At 41.4% G+C, this 12,974-nt stretch overlaps 1 protein-coding gene across 4 annotated transcripts in view; it reads left to right on the top strand.

Moving 5' to 3' along the window:
* Nucleotides 1-7,043, top strand: part of SEPTIN9 (septin 9) — a 198,542-nt gene extending 191,499 nt beyond the window's left edge. For all 4 annotated transcript variants that reach the window (XM_063459183.1, XM_063459185.1, XM_063459184.1 and 1 more), the window contains 3 exons: nt 1,490-1,586; nt 5,208-5,259; nt 5,461-7,043. In XM_063459183.1, coding sequence (XP_063315253.1) covers nt 1,490-1,586; nt 5,208-5,259; nt 5,461-5,593 — 282 coding nt within the window. In that variant the 3' untranslated portion in view covers nt 5,594-7,043. The remainder of the gene's footprint in view (nt 1-1,489; nt 1,587-5,207; nt 5,260-5,460) is intronic.
* The last annotated feature ends 5,931 nt before the right edge of the window (nt 7,044-12,974 follow it).

The raw sequence follows: 12,974 nt of genomic DNA on the forward strand, positions 1-12,974 counted from the left end.
CATACGTCAAAATCATACAAATTGGTCCAGTGGTTCAAAAGATAGATCGTAGTCCTTTGTGACCAAATGAAGCATGGCTTTTCTGCCCAAAACCAGTTCCACAGAGTCTTCTATCCTGGAGATAATTGGGAAGTAATCCAATTATCTCCAAGGACAGAGACAAAACTCCATTGAACAAATGGCAGCAAAAGACAATAAAATACATAAAAATATAGAACTGTGCAGCCATTGCATAAAACAGGTACATTCAACATATCCCCAGATAGCTTAGGTCTGAGCGCACATTATTACTGAATGGCGCTCAGACCACACACATACAGTTCAATTGCCATGGAGCCAAAGTCTTTTATTACACGAATAGGCTCCATGGCATAGCTATCTGGGTTAAATTAGTTCATTCAGTAAATCCGAGAATCTACCGAACGCCAGGGCAGAAATACATGAATAGACCTTTCTGCATAGGAAAATAAAGTATTTAAATGCCGGTCCATAGTCAAAAGGCAGCAGGCATGCAACCAGGCTCCTCCAATGCACAGTGCCGAGATTGGTCTCGTCACAGTGATCAACCATGTATCTTTGGCATGCTCATTAGTTGATGTAGATCAAAGCCTTACTTACAGCAAGGCAAGTTCTTAGATATAAAATGCACAAAAATAAGGTTAAGTGCTAAAAAGGGTAATGGTAGATAAAAGGTGGCAGCTCGTACAACCTAAGCCAGAGTCTCTTGCCCGGAAGCAATATGAGGTAGTGGTAGGAAGGAGTTGGGAGTAACGCCTTGATGTGACCTCAGGTGATGTATTAACAAGATGACATTGGGAGGGTAATATAGCGTAGTATATTCTACAAATGGAAGGTGGACGAAAAAGAGATACACGTACAATGGGCTGCGCTTGAGCGGTATAACACCTGCTTAAGAATGTGGTGTGTCTCTTAATCTTGTTGAGTAGTCCATAAATATGAAACAGAAATACACTATATAGTGCAGTAACTTTGGATTATATTGATTAATTAAATAGGTGGATAAGAATGCACGCACATTTATTGGAGCCTTCTTTATGGCTCACTTAAACAAAGTGGAGTGGTATAATCCCCAATGTAAGGCTGTGTTGATGGTGCATTCTCCGTAATATATGTGGAAAAACGAATTTAAAGTGAATGAAATTTTACTTACTAGCTTCACAGCAAAGTAAGGTTTTGCTCAATCCATAGGACTCTCGTGGTACACTCCCTAAATTGGAGGCTGAATTCCAGAAGATTGATGGAGTTCCAAGAATAAAACTGTATCTATCTTTAATACAATGAACTAAAACAATAAAGCAGGAGTAGTGAAAGTAACACGGACTCGTTTCACCACCGCATAGGTCTTTTTCAAAGTGTTTCAGCAGCCTGGACATTCCAGCCCACCTTGTGTTTCAAGTACTCCTCCAGAGCGGTGTTGCAATCATCGTTGGTAATACTTCTAACAAATGTTCCTTTTACTCATCTTCAGGAAATGATTCCATTTGCTGTGGTGGGCAGTGACCAAGAATACCAGATTAATGGCAGACGGATACTGGGCCGGAAGACCAAATGGGGAACCATAGAAGGTATTTTACTCGGGGAAAGAAAAGGTCCTCATCCCTCACCTGAGTGTTTTGGTGATGTATAGTCTCTGACCCATTCCAGTACTCAATCTATTGTGTATATCTGAAAGAGGAACTTTCACATGTGCGATTACATACATGGTGATGACAAAGCTAGGCTGTCTGTGCATGCTATGTTAACTATAATAACCTAAACCTAGTTGGAAACATGGACATAACCCTGTCCAAGGAAAGTCTAAAGCACACCTACTCATTTTCCTGTAGATGTATAAGAGCCCGCAAAGCATCATCGGGTGGTAATCTTACTCTGAATAGAGCAATGCGTCAGGGTGTGACAATGAAGAACTGTCCCTTTCAGAGATGTTAAATAGAGGGTACTGGTACATGTCAACTGAGATCTAAAATACTAATAGTGAAGTAATTGGCAGGAACAGTCAACAGTTTTTTGACCGTGATTGCGTTTTAGAACTTTGTCACATAGGTGTTCGTTATATACATTTGTGCTTGATTACTTTATAACATAGAATGTGACGGCAGATAAGAACCATTCGGCCCATCTAGTCTGCCCAATTTTCTAAATACTTTCATTAGTCTCTGGTCTTATCTTATAGTTAGGATAGCCTTATGTCTATCCCATGCATGCTTAAACTCCTTTACTGTGTTAACCTCTACAACTTCAGCTGAAAGGCTATTCCATGCATCCACTACCCTCTCAGTAAAGTAATACTTCCTGATATTTTTAAACCTTTGCCACTCTAATTTAGGACTGTCCTCTTGTTGTGGTAGTTTTTTTCTTCTTTTAAATAGTCTCCTCCTTTACTGCGTTAATTCCCTTTATGTATTTAAATGTTTCTATTATATCCCCCTGTCTCGTCTTTCCTCCAAGCTATACATGTTAAGATCATTTAACCTTTCCTGGTAAGTTTTATCCTGCAATCCATGAACCAGTTTAGTAGCCCTTCTCTAAACTCTTTCTAAAGTATCAATATCCTTCTGGATATTGGAGATACGGTCTCCAGTACTGCGTACAATACTCCAAGTGAGGTCTCACCAGCGTTCTGTACAATGGCATGAGCACTTCCCTCTTTCTACTGCTAATACCCTCTCCCAATACAACCAAGCATTCTGCTAGCATTTCCTGCTGCTCTATTACATTGTCTGCCTACCTTTAAGACATCAGAAATAATCACCCCTAAATCCCTTTCCTCAGATGTTGTGGTTAGGACTCTATCAAATATTCTGTACTCTGCTCTTGGGTTTTTATGTCCAAGATGCATTATCTTGCACTTATCCACATTAAATGTCAGTTGCCACAACTCTGACCATTTTTCTAGTTTACCTAAATCATTAGCCATTTGGCTTATCCCTCCTGGAACATCAACCCTGTTACATATCTTAGTATCATCGGCAAAAATACATACCTTACCATCAAGACCTTCTGCAATATCACTAATACCTTACCACCAAGACCTTCTGAACTATCACTAAAAAAATATTGAAGAGAATGGGTGCCAAGCAGTGCTGTGTTTAATGCCAGTTGTGTTTCCACTTGTTGAATAGTATGCAGTAAGATGTCCTTATATTGTACATTCTGTTTCTAGATTGTTTTTATATTTTTTTTAACAAACCTTCTAAAACAAACCCTGTAATGTGACAGATGAATTTTCTTTGCTCACTAAAATCCTGTAAAATAAAAGAACTTATCTTTACCCGTCCTGGTGATGTCTGCGTTCTGCATGGAAGCCAATCCTCCCGGTCTGTGTACCAAACAAAACCTAATTTTTCCATTCTGTTTAAAGCATGTTATCTCAAGTCATAATCTGGACAATATGGTGTTTTAACCCCCACCCCTCCTGCCACTCACCAGGACAATACAATAGATGCTCTGAGTTGCCCACATGCACTGTACAAACAGGATTTGATCTCCTTTAAGAATCCTGCACAATAGAGGGTTTCAGCTCCGCTCTCCAAACCAAGATAGGGCCTGACTTTCTCATTCCTTGGTACTGTCTGGTGTTTTGCTTAGATGCCATCTTCTATCTCCCCCTCATTCACTGTTAAGTGTCTGACCCTTCTCCACAGTTTAACTTGTTGCTTAGTACGAGAGTCTTTGTTATAAACAGTTTGCTGGGAAGAAACCGAACATTTAATTTAGAGCGCCTATATTCCTTCCCGAGTGATTGCATGCTTTCTGTACCATGAACATCCACGTGATGCACCATTTGAAATTAGTATTTGAAGGTTGAAATGTTTGAGAGGAAGGCAGCTCTGTAATGTTAGTGAATATAGCCCCTAAATGCAAATAGGGAATGGCCCCAGCAGTCCCTGTGCTTCTTAACAGGTCTTACTTTTATTTATCTTTTTCCTTGACCATCCTTTACGAAATGTGCAGCGATTAACCCTAAAAGTAGCAGCGTGCAGATTGGATTCATTGTTCCCATCCCGTTTAAATTTGATGGCTTTTGCAACACTCCTTCCCCTCGAAACTCGTATATATTTGCTTATATGCGTACATACCTAAAAGCGATAATTGTGCATTATAACCAAGAGAGGTTAAAGGAAGTAGGATGCCTTTAAGCCCAACGCGAGTCCTGTTAAAGCTCTGGAGTGTGCTGTTCATGTTCACTGAAGCAGCCGTATACACAACTTTTTATTTGTTTTGCTTTGAGTTGAATTCTGAAAAGGTTCCGTAATCCTATCGCTATGCACTTCTCTATAGTGGTTTCTTTGTGTAACATTGCTAACACATGATGAGCGCTTTCTTACTACTGCCACGTCTCTACTTTTAATTCGGAGTGAGGTTTCATGTGCACCCTTCTCTCTCTCTCTCTCTGTCTCTCTCTCTCTGTCTCTCTCTCTCTGTCTCTCTCTCTCTGTCTCTCTCTCTCTGTCTCTCTCTCTCTGTCTCTCTCTCTCTCTGTCTCTCTCTGTCTCTGTCTCTCTCTGTCTCTCTCTCTCTCTCTGTCTCTCTCTCTCTGTCTCTCTCTACCTCCCTCTTGCTACTCCATAGATTCAAATAATTTTTTTGGTTTCAGACAAGCCAAGCGTCCAACATAGATTTAACCTCCTCTAAACCATACAAATTGTAGCGCATCTGCAAACTGCATACAAGTTCAGGCCTGACAGATGATCCACATCTTGCTGAGGGATTTTGCATGAAATGCTGGGGACGAACCATTCTTTGCCAGTAATTTTTGGCTCATTGTTGGTTGGACTTGTAGAACCTTTTCGAGGGAGAAACCGTTCTTTTAAAACAAACTCTTGTAAGAAATGGCTTCCCCAGAAGAGCTCTGGTGTCTGTATGGAAACCCCCATTTGAATTAAAGGAAATTTTGATTCCATGGAGAGTTGTTTTTTTTTTTTTTTTATATATATATTTGTTTAGATTCTAAATTCAGTTTTACATCTTTGTAAAGAGTTATTCAAAGTATTGAGTGATGGCTCAAATCTGCCACCCAGTGGCTTCTTTAGGAAGTTTTTAAATAATCACATTACCAATGTACTTGGCAAATAGGCTACAATATCTGTGTGTTATGCAGGTAGCTTCGCAATCTTTGGTAAATAATTCTTATACCAATTGTTCTGTCATACTCATTTTCACTCCCCCTTTTTCTATTCCCTTAGTGGAAAACATTGGCCACTGTGAATTTGCCTGCCTGCGGGATTTGCTTATCAGGTAACTGTCCGTTTTTAAAGAACACAGATAATTTGAATATGTTTATCCATATTGTAATGTTTGTTGCTTCCAGAATATGCTAAGCAGTGTATTTAATTTATTTATTTTGTTTTCACCTGCAACATATATGCCCTGTTTTCAATAGAAATTAATTCTTCTGGCATTAAACTATGCCCGATTTGCTTTCCTATCTACATACAGGACACACATGCAGAATATAAAAGATATCACCAGCAGTATTCACTTTGAAGCATACCGCGTCAAAAGGCTTCAGGAGGGCAACGTGCTTTCCAATGGGACGGCAGAAAAAGACTACTCTTCCAATGAAATGTAGCCCCCCTGCCTGTGGCATCCACATTATCATCACCCTGTCTTTCTGTTAATGTGTCTGTCTTCTGCTCCCCGTGTCATGTTGCTGGAGGGGAGGGGAGTCTGAGAGAAGGGCGAGGAAGGACAGACTGTGAATATTTTGGGGATTCTCTTGTTCTGTCTGGTGTCGAGCTAAATTGTGCCATAATGGGCAGAGGTGGTGACGCTGTTAAGGAGGGAGAGTTTGTGGAAACATGGACTGCCAAAATGTATCCTTTCATTCTGCCCTGAATTTAGCTTATAGGTAGGCTGATTTTCTGGCTTATGGCCCTCTACTCCTCTGAAGTGGTTGATTATTTTTTTATTGAATTTTTTTGTTTGTTTGTTTTTACCCCATTAGCCACCACTTATGAAAATGTGTAGAATTGTCAAAAACCTATAAAGGTTCTTTAGCCCTACTAGTAAGTTTGCAATGCATGCAGTGCCTTCTCTCCTCCACTTCCTGTATAATATAGGACTCTCCAATGTGCTGAGGCTCGAACGTGCAGTTGTATGAAAGTGACCACATTACAGGGTGTCCCGGATAAATGTAAGGGACAGGTTGACGTGGAGGTATGAAATCTTCCATTAAAATATGCCAACCTCTTAAATTCTGATGGTTCTAGATAAGGAAAGTGAGTATAGATTTACGTCCCAGCTTTATTTTGCAGGTTATAAATTGTATTTATTATGGTTACGAGTATTGATGGGGGCAGAGGGACACTGGATGGTGAATGGGGGTGACTATAGGGGTAAGAAGGTAGACCTGGCCATTGTTAGGTGCAGAGGGTGTTGGATGTTCTTGGGTGATTTTCTACTTATTTCGTCCCACCATTATTGTTCTGTATTTTGCTTTAACGTTCTGCTATCTGTCATTATCGTCACCCTACATACGAGTTTCTGTACCATTCCAACACTCTTTGCTACCCGCCATATACATTTCAAGCCTCCCGTCTTCATAAGTGTTAATGGCTTGTTTGCTTTAAATGTTTGTCGGAGGTGAGGGTATTGTACCACCTTTTGCGGAAATTATGCCTTTAACTCCTCTCCAAAAGGAAACAATTTAACGTCTATTGTGTATTTAATTTTTTTTTTTTTTATAAAGCAAACCTGTCGCTTTGTCATATTGTGAATTGTCCCTGTTTTAAACCCTTTTGTTCATCTTTCAGAACATCCTTCCATTTGCTAAGCTGCGTTCAGACAAAATAAAATGTAAAAAATTAACAAAAAAAAAACTCATTTACTGGTCGAGTTGCTATATTTTAGCAAATAAAAAAAAAATATATATTAACTGAAAGATATATTATTTCCGACGCTAAGGATTAAGGTATGAAAAGGCAGGACGCTAAATGCACTTGAAAAGATGTCACCTGTCTGTGATGTTATTGTACTGTCCTTTGTTAAAAGGAAAATTAAATGTTTTTCCCCCTTTGTAATGCTTTTAGTGCGTGTTTTTTGTTATTTCGAGGACTGAAAGTAAAAAAATAAAATATCCTAAAGTGACCTTTTATTTGATTTATATGCATTCTGAAAAACTAGTCTTTTTTTGTATAAATAATAAAGATGTCTTTTAAAATGTATTTCGTAAAATAAATGTTGCAAATGCAAACGTTTTGCATTTTATTTCTCCCCCCCCCCCCCCCCCCCTCCCTATCACAGATATTGGTAGAAATATGTACAAAAAAAAAAGTTACAATTTGGTACCACCATCAGTAATATTTTGAATATACAAAGTTATAACAAGGGAATGGAGTAAGAGAACCCAGAAATATATTGTCCATGTTTAAGGATCCCCCACCTGAAGTTCACCACTCATACCAGGAGTGTCCAAAAGGTAGACACCCAGATGTTTTAAAACTTCAACTTTTATGATGCCTTGTTATTCTAAAGGTATGCAAAGATATACAAAGCATCATGCGAGTTGTAGTTTTTACAGATTTATTTTGGATCTCTTTTTTTCTACTTCCTTTCCAATCAATTGTAGGACATTAATCCCCATTACTCCTTCAAAGAACACTATAGGGTCAAGAACACAAACATATATTCCTGATCATTTAGTGTTAAAAACACCATCTATCCCCTCACTTGCCCCCCTAAATATACCAAAATCATATCTTTTATTTCAGTCTGCTGCTGCTGGCTCTGCCCCGGATCCACCTGCTTGGCTGACATCAGAATTTGTGTTCTGAGCCAATCACAATGCTTTCCCATTGGATTGGCTGAGACTGAAGGAGGCAGATCAGGGTCAGAGCCAGCAGAAGCCAAACACAGCACTGACCAATCAGCAGCTCCTCATAGAGATACACTGAATCAATACATCTCTATGAGGAAAGTTCAGTGTCTGCATGCAGAGGGTGGAGACACTGAATGCCATTCACACAGTGCAGCACTGCCCCAGGAAGCACCTCTAGTAGACCGCTGAGGAGTGGCCAGTGGAGGTTTCACTAACCTGTAATGTAAACACTGCATTATTTACTACAAAAAGCCTGCAGGGAAGGATTACACGCTCCAGAACAAATACAATAGGCTGTAGTTGTTCTGGTGACTATAGTGTTCCTTTAACTGATTGTTTTAAAAGTCATTGTTTTTATATTGTCAACATATTCCATAGCACAGTGCAGTCATGAAGATGCTTATAAAAGATGAAAGTGGCTCTGTCACAGTCTGAATTTTCTGCATAGTTTGCAGGCCCCCTCTCCCCCCCCCCCCCCCCCCCCCCTCCCCCCCAATGGTGACATTGCTGCTGGAGGGCACCGCCATCTTCTTCTCTTCACTTTTCCTCAACTTCTTGCACCTCCATTACCGGAACCCGACGTCGGCGCTGTAGTCTTAAGCATGGATGAGTACAGCATTGAAGTCTATGGATGATCCCGTGAGACCCTCCATACAAGGAGCTTTATTTCCCTACAGCCATCACTGCTCAGGGGTGGGGGAAGTGACAAGCTTGGCAAAGGTAGCTCCACCTCAACGAAGACACTCGTGTACATTGGATTAACAGTGCTAAAGTTCCACACCCGCATTTCAAGCTTCCCTATAGGAAAGCACTAAGTTAGTGTTCTCTTATGATGGACTTCTGTATTACGTGACAATTTTACTGTCCATTCAGTGGAAGTGCCTCTAGTGGCTTTCATAGTGAGTCATTGCAGTTAAAAAAAAAAAAAAAAAAACTACATTTTATATTGCGAGGTTAAAAGGACTGAGCTACTCCAGCCAAACTTGTAGACCAGATGAAGTGGTCTGGGTGACCATATTGTTTAAGAAAATCTATATTTTTAGGTTATATGTTTTATTCTTAAATATAACAATTTACACTTATTTTTACTATTCTGAATGCTGTTTTGCAGATTTTATCTATCAATTTTCTGATGTTTCCACTGCTCAAGGCTATACAACGTATTGAAATATCTTTCATACAGATGTGGTATTATAGCAATTGTGCAAGATAGGACACATTCAAACCTGTAATTATACTCCACTTAGTAAAGAGACAGGAGGGGGAAAAAAAAACAATCGCTATGAAATTCTCCTCGTTTTGTAACTGGAGCAGCATATTACACACTTTAGTACAAGATACTTTTTATTTTATTAGAAAAAGAATGTAATAAAAATAGGATGAATACTATAACTAGCACAGTCCTAGACTGTGGAGTTCAATTTAATATTCGCTTTTATATTAGTAAAAAAATAAGAATTGGGGGCGGGGCCGAGCCGAGCGGTCGCAAGGAAGCACAGCTCCCGCTCAACATACCTATTCTCCACGATAAACCGTGAATTTAGCTGGACCCAGCGACCCTCTAACGCAACCTGCAACCTACACGGGCTACCGGGGCCGGGGAGAGGCTCGCTCCCGTAGTTCCAGTCCCCCGGAGGACGGGTCCCTTGCAGCAACTAGCAGGTACCTGCCTGGCGGTGAGTGGAAAGGACGGCCGCCGCTCCACTATCCTGCCCAACGGAGCCCGGAACCCGCAGGGCACATCGGCGGGCCCGGCCCTGTTCCCCCCCCCCCCCCTCCCCCCCCCTCTGGACGGGGGGGGTGATCCCGGTCCGTGCTTCAAACCACACGAGGAGGCGATCTCAGCCCACCTTGCAGGCCCAAGACCCGCGGCCAAGATGGCGGAGGCCACGTGTGCGGGGAATGAGATGCGGAACCTGAAACAGACTGCTGATTCCACCTAGCGAGGTACACAAGGCTGCAAACATGCAGCTGCTCCAAAGTCTGGTGACCTAAAGAATGCTGAGTGTTAAAGCCCCCTATGTGACACACTACTCATGTGGATGGAGCTGCCTGTGAAACCGCCCGCACTACTTCTGGGCTGGGCGCCCACCACGAGGAACCCCTCTGTAGCCTGCCATACCTCCTGGGAGAACACAGAGACCCGGCATAACCCAGGACCCACGATCCTGCTGATAGGATCAATGGCTAAAGGGCACGAGCGCCTGCTAAGGCCCTGGGCTGAAGGCTGGTGGCCCACGGACACAGAACCACCACAGCCACAACACCGGGACACCTTACACCACTATATACCCGATGGAGTACGAAGGCAACTATGGATACACTAGCTACTACCATACGGACTTAACTACATTATTACTGGACTTGGGCCGACTACCCTGAATCTATCAGCCGACGCATGTCAGTAAGATGCTTCTGCATACCCGGTCCACGGTCCGCACACACTCCAGGGGTTAGCGGACAGGACCAGCTCACACCGGGGCGCAGCGGGCCTATTTTTCTGGACAGCGGGTAGTAGCAAGCGGGATATGATAGACATACCAACAAGGATATAACAGCGGGGACCCACTAGTCAGAACAACATGGCCTATCATACTGCCTCACACACTGCGTGCCACGACTACTCTGACCAGCTGTGACCGCATAAAATGAATGCCCCCCACATAAGCGTAGTTAAACAAAACCTTATCAAGGTATAGATATCGAAGCGATGATACCCGACATTGATGTTAACTTTAAGCTAATGTATATCAATGCATAGTTATTGAAGCGACGATACTCGACATTTACGCTAACTTTAAGCTAATGTTTATCAATGCATAGATACTGCAGCGACGATACATGACATCACAGTTAACTCTAAGCTAATGTTTATTAATGCATGGATATTGAAACGACGATACTCAACATCAATGTTAACTTTAAGCTAATGTTTATTAATGCATAGATATTGAAGCGACGACACATGACATCACAGTTAACTCTAAGATAATGTTTATTCAATGCATGGATATTGAAACGACGATACTCAACATCAATGTTAACTTTGAGCTAATGTTTATTAATGCATAGATATTGAAGCGACGATACATGACATCACAGTTAACTCTAAGCTAATGTTTATTCAATGCATAGATATTGAAGCGACGGAACTCGACATTAATATTAACCTTAAGCTATGGTTACTACTCGACAATTTGACTGCACAAGTTGTTTTCGCTAACTGACATAAAAATAAAAATTAGGCATAATTATCCGGGAAATGTAACAACCAATGTATCAACCCTAACCTGTACATCACTCATGCAATTCCCTCTCTTTATTCTGTGCCCTTTTGCACATGCCTTAATAAAAGAAAGATTGACAAAAAAATAAGAATTCTCTCCTAAAGGGCCACTCTAAGTACCAAATCCACTACAGCTTAACTATTTAATGACATTCGGATGTTCATTGCGGCCCTCCGCACAGTGAGTTAAACGACGTTAGGATGTCATGAAACCTCAACATTTTTATGTGAGCAAAGAATTCCAGGTATCAATCGATAACTAAGGTTCCTCTCTGTCACCTGAGGCCATTTTTGTGGCCCCAGACTAAGACGAGCTGTATTCAGTCCTCTAAGTGATACAGCCTCTCAAATCTATTTAAATTGCCACGGCTCAACAGTTGCACTTAGCAGCTGTGATACTGAGCCAGCTCTGACATGGTGTCCCTGTATGCCACCCTGCCGACTGTGATCAGTACTGGGCTTTGTCAGGTGCTCCGCGCCAACCATATAGGTATCGGCACGGTCAGCATGAGATGGATCAATCGCCCTGTCACACAGAAAACATCCAGTAGATGGCGATCATGGACCGCACACTGATTTTCAGCAGAGGGAATTTCTCTGGGTTAGGGATAATGTAGGGTTAGGGTAGGTGTACAGTTACTGTGGGATAGTGTTAACTGTAAAAAAAATATTTAGATACTAGGCACAAGGCATTTAGCAATCCGGACTGATACATGATTCATTCTCCAGTCCTTTTTCTTTAGTTGCACTTGATGTGGTGGTAATTCTTAGCAGCAAAAATGTTTTCCTCTTTCTATTTTTAGACATTTTTATTCATACTAAAAGGGTCTCTCCACTGCCAAATAAAATTTTAAAAAGTGTTTAGTAGATACATTCCAAATAGAAATATGCATGTATTTAGTTATGCATGTTTTCATTGGTTATATATCTAAAAACCGTTTGCAAAAGTTGCAGATCTCACGTCTGCTGCCATTGCAAGCCCTCACCTCCTTCTGTGGCCTAGACTTTCTGTGGCTGTTCAATCACATAAGGCCGGCCTTAGGGAGGTGCGAGCTGTGCTGATACACAGGGTGCCATGGCAGTGCGCACGCGCAGGACCAGAGATGCAGTGCAAAAATTCCAAAAGCCAGCCTCGACTGCAAATAATAAATTCAGCCTGCACCCACTGCCTGGTTACTGTTTGAACATAGAGGGAAAGCAGGAAGGCGTTCCATCTTACCAAATAACTACAGGGACTGCAGTGCCCCTGCTCCTAAAGGAAAAAGGTAAGTGTGTTTTTGTGTGTAACTGTCTGCCTCTGTGTGTGTGTGACTGCTGTAACTGTGTGTGCGACGGTCTGCATGTGACTGTTTCTGAAACTATTAGACTGTCTACCTGTGAATGTTTGTGACTGCCTGGGACTTTGTGCATGTGACTGCATTTGACATTATATGTATCTGACTGTGGGACTGTGCATGTGACACTGTAAAAATACATACCTGCATTCACACATAGGCCTATATATATATATTTTTTTTTCTTTAAATTTGAATTAACTACCCATCACAAATATCACACACTGTTAATACACCCATCACTAATATTACACAGTCCAGATTCTCAGCACACCACCAGATATCAGCATGCTCCCCTCCCTGCAAGGTAACAACATAGAAGGGGGTATGAATATTTAATAAATTATTAAAAAAAAGTTACTAAAGGAACTATAAAAACACTATAAGACCTTACACTCACTATACATGGATGTGCGGGTGTGACCAGGGAGGGACGCTGTGGACATTATTCGCACAGGGCGTTTAAGGCCAGCTCTGTACAATGGGTGGACTAACAGACCGTATTTGTAACCAT

This window comes from Pelobates fuscus, chromosome 6 (genome assembly GCF_036172605.1).
Source record: "Pelobates fuscus isolate aPelFus1 chromosome 6, aPelFus1.pri, whole genome shotgun sequence".
Classification (NCBI taxonomy): domain Eukaryota; kingdom Metazoa; phylum Chordata; class Amphibia; order Anura; family Pelobatidae; genus Pelobates; species Pelobates fuscus.